At 42.0% G+C, this 8232-nt stretch overlaps 1 protein-coding gene across 1 annotated transcript in view; it reads left to right on the top strand.

Annotated features, from left to right (window-relative positions):
• Nucleotides 1-3128, top strand: part of Senp8 (SUMO/sentrin peptidase family member, NEDD8 specific) — a 22912-nt gene extending 19784 nt beyond the window's left edge. The window contains exon 2 of the mRNA XM_005393625.2: nucleotides 1506-3128. Coding sequence (XP_005393682.1) covers nucleotides 1542-2180 — 639 coding nt within the window. The 5' untranslated portion in view covers nucleotides 1506-1541 and the 3' untranslated portion in view covers nucleotides 2181-3128. The remainder of the gene's footprint in view (nucleotides 1-1505) is intronic.
• The last annotated feature ends 5104 nt before the right edge of the window (nucleotides 3129-8232 follow it).

The following is an 8232-nucleotide window of genomic DNA, read 5'->3' as shown; positions in this document are numbered from 1 at the left end:
AAAAAAAAAAAAAAAAAAAAAAAAAAAGAAATACTGTGCTGCTATGTCAGTGCATAGCAGGTAACTGTTAACTCTGCTGAGTCTGTAGGCTCAAATATTATATCATCTTCTATCCCATTAGACTTCTAACAAGCATTATGCCTTGAGTGATCACACACACATTAATCCCATCAGACAGTTTAACTTTTCTTGCTTATTACTTGGACAAGATAATTTGAATGGATATTTGTTCCCAAACACTATTTGCTTTGACTGGTTTGGAGTTCTGTCTGGATTTTGTAATTATCTTACTAATATCATCCAAAGGATAGCATAAATATTATTTGAACAACTTCTTTAACTCTTCTAGTACCTTCAAGTAAAATGATTTGACCTTTTCTACAGCTCTCTGAGGTATGACAGGCAAGTAGATACTCTTTAGCAGATGACAGAAACAAGGACAGAAACACTTGACCAGCCATTCAAAATGTAACTAGCACATCAGTAATAAACTAGGGCTAGACCCAGGCCTCCTGATTCCTGGGCCACACAGCCCTTCAAAAAGTCAAGAGGTAGGCATGGTGTTGTATCCCTATACTCCCAGTCATCTGTGAGGCTTGAGAGAGAAGGATCACAAGTTCAAGGCCAACATGGGCAATTTAGCAAGACAGGGCTAAATTAAAAATAAAAAGAGATCAGCGGCAAAGCGCCTGCCTGGCAAGCGCAAGGTCGTGAGTTTGGTTCCGGGTACCGGAGAAAAACCAAAAAAAATAAAATAAAATAAAATAAGTAAAATAAAAAGAGGGCTGGGGATATAGCTCAGAGCTCCCTCGGTTCTATCCCCAGGGTCACAATAAAAGAAAAAAAGAGGGGAGGGGGGATAAAAGACTTTCTAATTTCATAATCTTTATCTCACCTTTTTAGGTTAAAGATGGGAAATGAGCAGACATGTTATATATCACTTTGGTCAGAATCAGGAAGGATTTTCATTTGTATTAGTCATGTGATTTTTTTTTTTTGTTCTTCATATTAGACTTCCTTTTAACTACAGTTCTAATCACTGTCACTTTCCTTTATGGAAGGAGGAAGTAAATCTCTTGAAAATTAGTGTTAAAATGGAAACCATTTCCCTTGGTAATTAGAAACTCTTTTCTTCAGATCCTTTAAATTCATCTTTAACACAAAAATAATTTGCTGTTGTTATGCATATTCATTAAAAAACCAACATATGGTTCCTGTTACAGTACTTAGTAAAACAGTAGGTATGATTTTTATCTCTACATTTAAATAGAAAATTAAAATTTCATACTTAGTGTCTGCCTAGAAAATATTCACAGTTTTCATTCTAAATAATTGTTCATATATAGAATCTATGCTAGTTTCTTGCATGTGAAGTCACAGCCAGGTATATAGTGTTGCTAAATTACAAATGATTTCGTCTTTACCACAAGCCTGTCTGAATAGCTAGCATTTTACAGCCTGATATCCCATTCAGCAGTAGATACTGTCTTTTGTCTCTCCTTCAGCTTCAGGGACTTCTGAGCAGCCCCAGTCAGTACAAGATGGACCCCGTAGTCCTGAGTTACATGGACAGTCTCCTGCGGCAATCCGATGTCTCACTGCTGGACCCGCCAAGCTGGCTCAATGACCATATTATTGGGTTTGCCTTTGAGTATTTTGCCAACAGTCAGTTTCGTGACTGCTCTGACCATGTCTGCTTCATCAGCCCCGAAGTCACCCAGTTCATCAAGTGCACTAACAGCCCAGCAGAAATCGCCATGTTTCTCGAACCCCTGGGTCTCCCCCGTAAGAGAGCTGTGTTTTTAGCCATCAACGATAACTCCAACCAGGCAGCTGGGGGAACCCACTGGAGTTTGTTGGTTTATCTCCGAGATAAAAATAGCTTTTTCCATTATGATTCCCACAGCAAAAGCAACTCCACCCATGCAAAGCAGGTAGCAGAGAAACTAGAGGCCTTTTTAGGTAGAAAAGGAGAAAAACTGGTCTTTGTGGAGGAGAAAGCCCCTGCTCAGCAAAACAGCTATGACTGTGGGATGTACGTGATCTGTAACACTGAGGCCTTGTGCCAGAGCCTCTTTAGGCAGCAGCCGGACTCCCTGCTGCAGCTGCTCACCCCCACATACATCACAAAGAAGCGGGCAGAATGGAAGAACCTCATTGCCCGGCTTGCTAAGAACTAGCTACCAATACTTCGTGACTTTGGAATCCTCCTCTTTCTGCCCTTCCTCACTTATTGGATGGCTGCAGTCTCAGTGCCTGAGGGAAGATGCCTAGAAGAGAAACCTCATTATTTTTTTTAAAGGAGCTCATCCTTTTCATTATCCCAGTGGAAAATTTCCCTTTAACCTTGACTTGAGAGCAATATGTTCTGTGAAAATTGTCTTCAAATTATGCACCAAAACCTTAACATTTATTACATATGTGCTTCAATAAGACTGGTCTTATTGGTACAAGGTTAATTCCCTTTTGGTCTCCCTTTTCCACATTGACTTATTCCAGAGGAAAAGCAATGATCTCTAAAGTAAAGACTACATGAAATCTAGAGGAATGCAAAGACAAAAACTATAGGATAACCAAAAACGTGTTGCACGGCCTACATAATTGAACATGTCAACCAGCTGGAAGCAGATCAAGGCCTAACCTGATTTAAAACCTAAATATTAGGTTGGGCATGGTGGTGAACTTCTGTAATCCCAGCACTTGAGAGGCTGAAGCAGGAGGATCACATGAGTTCAAGGCCAGCCTGGGCCGCGTAGTGAGACCCTGTCTCAATGAAAAAAAAGAATCTAAATATTACAAGAACCAGTCATTCACTTCTGTGAGCAGAATCTTTGCAGATATCAGAGAAAGCTGACGTTAGCCAGTCTCCCTGTATGTAATAGCGGGGAGGCTTGGAGTGCGGGAAACCGTAACTTCACTGAAGCGGCCGCAGTGGCCTTCTTCCGTGAGTGGTCAGTTCGCAGCTATAGACTGGTAACAGCTCTTTGCCTTGTCTATTTGCCATGCACATTTTTTTAACATAAAGGAAGAAAAGTGACCTTTCTCACCCCTTTCACTGAAGTCAAAATGCAGACTATGTAATTTTTTAAATGCGGAACTAAGGGTAAAAAGAAACTATCCCACTGAAACCACAGATGTGTTTCTTCATTATTTTAAATAATTAGGGAATAAATTGAGCATCCACATGAGTTCTGTTCCAAGTGAAAATTAGACTGCAATGCGTATGAGACCTGAGAACCAAGGATTGGCTTCGGCCTGAGACTGGATTTAGCTCCTTCCCCAGCTGAGCCTTACCCTCAGCCCACACGGCCCAAAATAACCTGGCCCCCCAGTGACCAGGGAGCTGCTCAGTTCCTTCTAGCCAGGAAGGGGGAAACACAGCAAGTATAAACTTTAACGTACAGGTTGCAGAGCAGGCTTGAGTGAATGCGAGTTGACACTAAAAGTCAAAGTGAAAGCTACAGAAAAAGTTTCCACTTAAGTATGTTTTAGATAAAAGGGGGGCCTGCTGGAGGCTGAGGGTGAGAAAAAGATTAACGGGCAGTCAGCCAAAGAGGTACAATGTGGAGGGACAGCAAGAGGAGTGACAGGTTCTGGTAGGCCACTGTGTGGATGAAGATAAGAAAGCAATAGAATTTCAATGACTGTTGACATAGGCTGCTGCTGTAGACAAAGAGTGAAGAGTCGGATTCTCTGAAAAAGGTTGCCTTTCTGATAATACAAAGTACATTTGCTTAAATGTAAGACTCTGTCCCACTTGAGAGTTAATACATAGGAGAGCAATCTTCCCTAAATACCTAAGATTCATCCCACAAATGAATTACCCAACAATATCTTTAAAATGCCGGGTGTGGTGGCACACCTCTCTAATCCCAGCACTCCGGAGGCTGAGGCGGGAGGATCGTTGCTAGTTCAAGACCAGCCTGGGCTACAAAGTGAGCTCAAGGCCATCCTGAACTGCATAGCAAAACCCTGTCTCAAAAAGACCAAAAAAGAAAAGAAAAGAAAAAAAAAAAAACTTAAAAAGACAAAACTTTAGCTTTCCTTTTTCCAGATACATAACATGATTAGACTGTACCACCTGTTAGTATTCTAGAGTGTGTGGTCATTGGAAATGTTACCATTATAAACAACAGGCAAATTGAAAAGTTGACTTGTAGTTTTTCACTAGATACTATAACAGCCCACATATTGTACATCTACTGGACCATACACCTTCAATGTTATTCAAAATGAGAAGAGCTACCAGAATTGTGCTTCCTTCTGTCTTACAGTCAAGATGATAACTATGCAAAATTCAGCTCCCAAATATTAAAAAAGAAAGCAGCTTACTCAAAATTGAGTTAAGCAATTTTCAGATGGAACCACCCTGCTTTCCAACAGCCTGTTACATTGCCCCATAAGTATTTTCACATTTGTCCCCTTGGGTCTTAGTATGAAATTGAGAAAGGTCACCATGTGTTAACCCAGCTGTAGATGATGGTAAAAAAAAAGGTCATATATATATATATATATCAATTTTCTATTTATTACTCTAAGCCACAAATATTTCCACCCTTTGATAGGTATACACTGAAGTTTGTAAGCGCTGGTCCTAACTGGATTGGAACAATTTAAGAATTACAAGTGGATTCTATTTCTGATATAGACGCTTTTTTTTTCCGTTTTGAGAATTAAACCCAGGACCTTTGCACTGAGCTACATCCCCAGGCCCTGAGCCCATTTTTTGTGTAATGGCTTGTTTGTTTGTTTTGAGACAGGATCTCACTAAATTGCCAAGGCTGAGCTCAAATTTATGATCCTCCTGCCTTAGCCTCCCCAGTGCTAGGATTGCAGGCATGCACCACCATGCCTGGCACTATATCCCTATCAACCATATGTTTTAATAATAAGCATTCCATTGAGATGGCAAAATAGGATTTCTCCGTCACATGGTTATTATACTGAAAATGCATTTTTTTCTTTCATCACTTAAAATAGAACAGGAGAAAATAATTACAGAAATTCACATCCTGTGGTGTTAGAAAAAGCAATGAATGTTTTAATCAAGTCCAAGCTCTGTCATTTATAAACTTAGAACCTCAGGCAAGTTTGAGATTCAGAGCCACATCTGAAAAATGAAGAGAGTCTACTTAGTCATCTTCCAGTGGGGCCTCCTTTTTAATCTAAAAAATGAAGAGCGTCTGAGGCACTATAACGATTAAATGTTACATAGAAACCATACGAAAGACCCTAAAATACGCTTCCTTTCCCTGCTGGCCTCTCCATCCAGTTCCATTTTAAAACTAACAGCAAATTTGAAAACTTAGTTTTACATTGCCATGCAGCTAAACAGCTATGTGACAAGCTGATTTATATTGCCCAATAAATACTGTTAGGTACAAAAGAACAGTTTATAGAAGGATGATAATAGGAACAATTAAGCTTTATATTATGTATAATATGCAGGGAACCAAGTATGGTGGCCCATGCCTGTAATCCCAGCACTCAGGAGGCTGAGGCAGGAGAATTGCTGTGAGTTGAAGGCCAGCCTGGAATACATAGCAAGACCCTGTCTCAAAAACAAACAAAAAAAATGCAGGAAACATGACATCTAGACACAAGTAATATCCCTGTTATATTACTATTGATGTGAAGTACCTTACACATTGAATACATATTTTTGTTCGTTTTTTGTTTCTGAGCCAGGGTCTCACTATGCAGTTCAGACTGGCCTTGAGCTCACTTTGTAGCCCAGGTTGGTCTCGAACTTGCAGTGATCCTCCTGCCTCAGCCTCCTGAGTGCTGGGATTACAGGCATGCGCCACCAGGCCCAGCCACAATATATATTTATTGTGTGCAGTATGTATATGTAGTTTTATTTAATTTTCATGTTTTTCCATGTATTCCTGGCCCTAGTTTATAAATAAGAAACAGAGGAGCTCAGCTGGCCTCCTCTTCTCATACTCTACCTATTCCTTTCCCCTCTCCCAAAAATAATGGCAAGAACTCCTGGCCTGAACATCGTAAATGTATTCTCTTCACTTTCTAAATTTCATATGTTTCACTTGCATATTACAATAATGAGAAATCATCTCTTAACTGCAAGGCAGCAGGACCAGTATAATAACAGGCTTGTTTTTATACATTGGTTTTATCTGGATCAGCTCTTCACAGCCGCCCAGTCACCCTTCATGTTCCTTGTGTACGAAGATGGAAACTAAAACAAAAGCAGCAGTCTGGAGAATCTCATTTAGAAAAGAGAAGGCCTTAGGAATTGTATCAAGAACTTGGAACTAAGTAAAGATACAGCGCTCTGCACAACAGTGGAAAAATCCGTCACTGAGCTCCAACATGAGGCTGAAATTCCACTAAGGAAAAAACAAAGTGCCAAATGCACTTAAAGGTTCTTATGTAGGAAAAAACTAACATATCAGAAGTTAAGGGAAGTGGTAGCTATCTTCATTGACTGCAGTAGGGAAGTTTTCATTGCTTTGGGAAAAAAATACTAGATCTGGAGTTTGTGTTGAAAGACAAAATAAGGGCCGGGGATGTAGCTCAGTGGCACAGCGCCTGCCCAGCAAGCACGAGGTCATGAGTTTGATTCCTGGTACCAAAAAAAAGACAAAATAAGAGTATAAAATTGGGCATAGTGGCACACATCTGTAATCCCAGCACCTGGGAGGCTGGGGCAGGAGGATCACTTCGAGTTCAAAGCCAGCCTGGGCTACATAGTGAGTTCAAGGCAGCCTGAACCACATAGCAAGACTCTCAAAAGATAAAAAAAAATTGAATTTTTGAAAGCTAAGGGCATTTTGCATTCCCTCCCCAACACACCCCTGCTGTTCACCATGTACCAAAACCAAACAACCTACATGTAGAAAAACCTTTGCCCATTATGCGGCTTCAGGCCAGCTTTCTGCCCCAGGCTGTCTCGAGGCAGCTCACACTCCAGCTCTCCCTCTTCACGCTTACAAAACCCTTGCCTCCCCTCTCGTTGCTGTGTCCTACAGAGAGAAATAGAGGCCGCTAAAAATCAACTTCCACTTCTCTGGTGCCAGACCTGAAAGTCCTCCTGCACCTGCGCTCCTCTTTGAGCCCCCGTTCCTGTTACAGTGGCCCCGGCGCTGATGATCCCTGCATCTGCCCAGAGACCTTGTACGAATAGTTTCTTCACACACGCATCACCAACCTCTGCTGGCACCTGTCCACCAGCGTTGGTGTGTAAAACCACCGCCATCTTTCAAAGGAAAAGCACGACGCCCATCTCCCTACAGACAATGACCTTTTGCTTCAGCTCTTCCCAAGCGGATCTAAAGCACCCACAGGCAGCCTTACAATTCCTCACCTCCCTCCAGCTTCTCACTTTGATGTGGATTCTGACCCCATTCCTTCACCAAAAAATTACTAGTCAAGATTAGGCCTCCTAACAATGTTAACCCTTTTTAAAACCATTCTTCCTCCCAGCACTCGAGAGGCTAAGGCAGGAGGAGTGCTTCGAGTTCAAGGCCAGCCTGGGCTACATAGTTCAGGACCAGCCTGAACCACATGGCAAGACCTTATCTCAAAAATCAAAGCAAAACAACAAAAAAATTCTTGTTGTGAAATAATTCTTTCCCTCTTTTCAGATCACTCTTGTTTGCCAGTGTCCTCTTTATCTCGTGTAGATTCTCAGGGCTTTGTCCCATATTCTCCAGCCTACTCTGTTCATATCTTACCCTCTCCCGCACATTACCATGGTCAATGGTAGACTTAGATGCAGCACGTTAGACCTACACCACTCTCCTGAGCTCACCAGCCGTCAACCTGCACCTCCATGACTCTGCCACTGAATAATGAATATTTCATAGGCTCCTCAAACGGAACAAATCACAAAGCTCCACTCATCTCCCCGACCCCCGAACCTCCTCCCTCAGTGTGGCTGACCTTAAGAAACAGAACCACTTGCATTCCCAGTTCCCAGCCTCACCTAGTTCCCGCTGGACTTTATGTCAACCAACCTTGTAGGCCTGTTGATCGTGCACATTTTTGCAGTGTTCTGTCTTTGTCTTGTTTTGCTTTGTTTTCAGTGCTGGGATGGAAGCCAAAGCCTTGTGCATGCTAGGCAAGTGCTTAACTACTCAGCTTCATCTCTGGCCCCAGTGATCCTCCTGCCTCAGCCTCCCAAGTGCTGGGATTACAGGCTGCGCCACCACACCCGGCTTGCCTTCTATTTCAGTGCCCTCAATTCCTCCCATAAAGCCTTAAGCCCTC

The sequence above is a fragment of the Chinchilla lanigera genome, unplaced genomic scaffold (assembly GCF_000276665.1).
Source record: "Chinchilla lanigera isolate Chin_1 unplaced genomic scaffold, ChiLan1.0 scaffold00049, whole genome shotgun sequence".
NCBI lineage: Eukaryota > Metazoa > Chordata > Mammalia > Rodentia > Chinchillidae > Chinchilla > Chinchilla lanigera.
The sequence above is the reverse complement of the archived record's forward strand: the minus strand, read 5'-3'. Positions and strand labels throughout refer to the sequence as shown.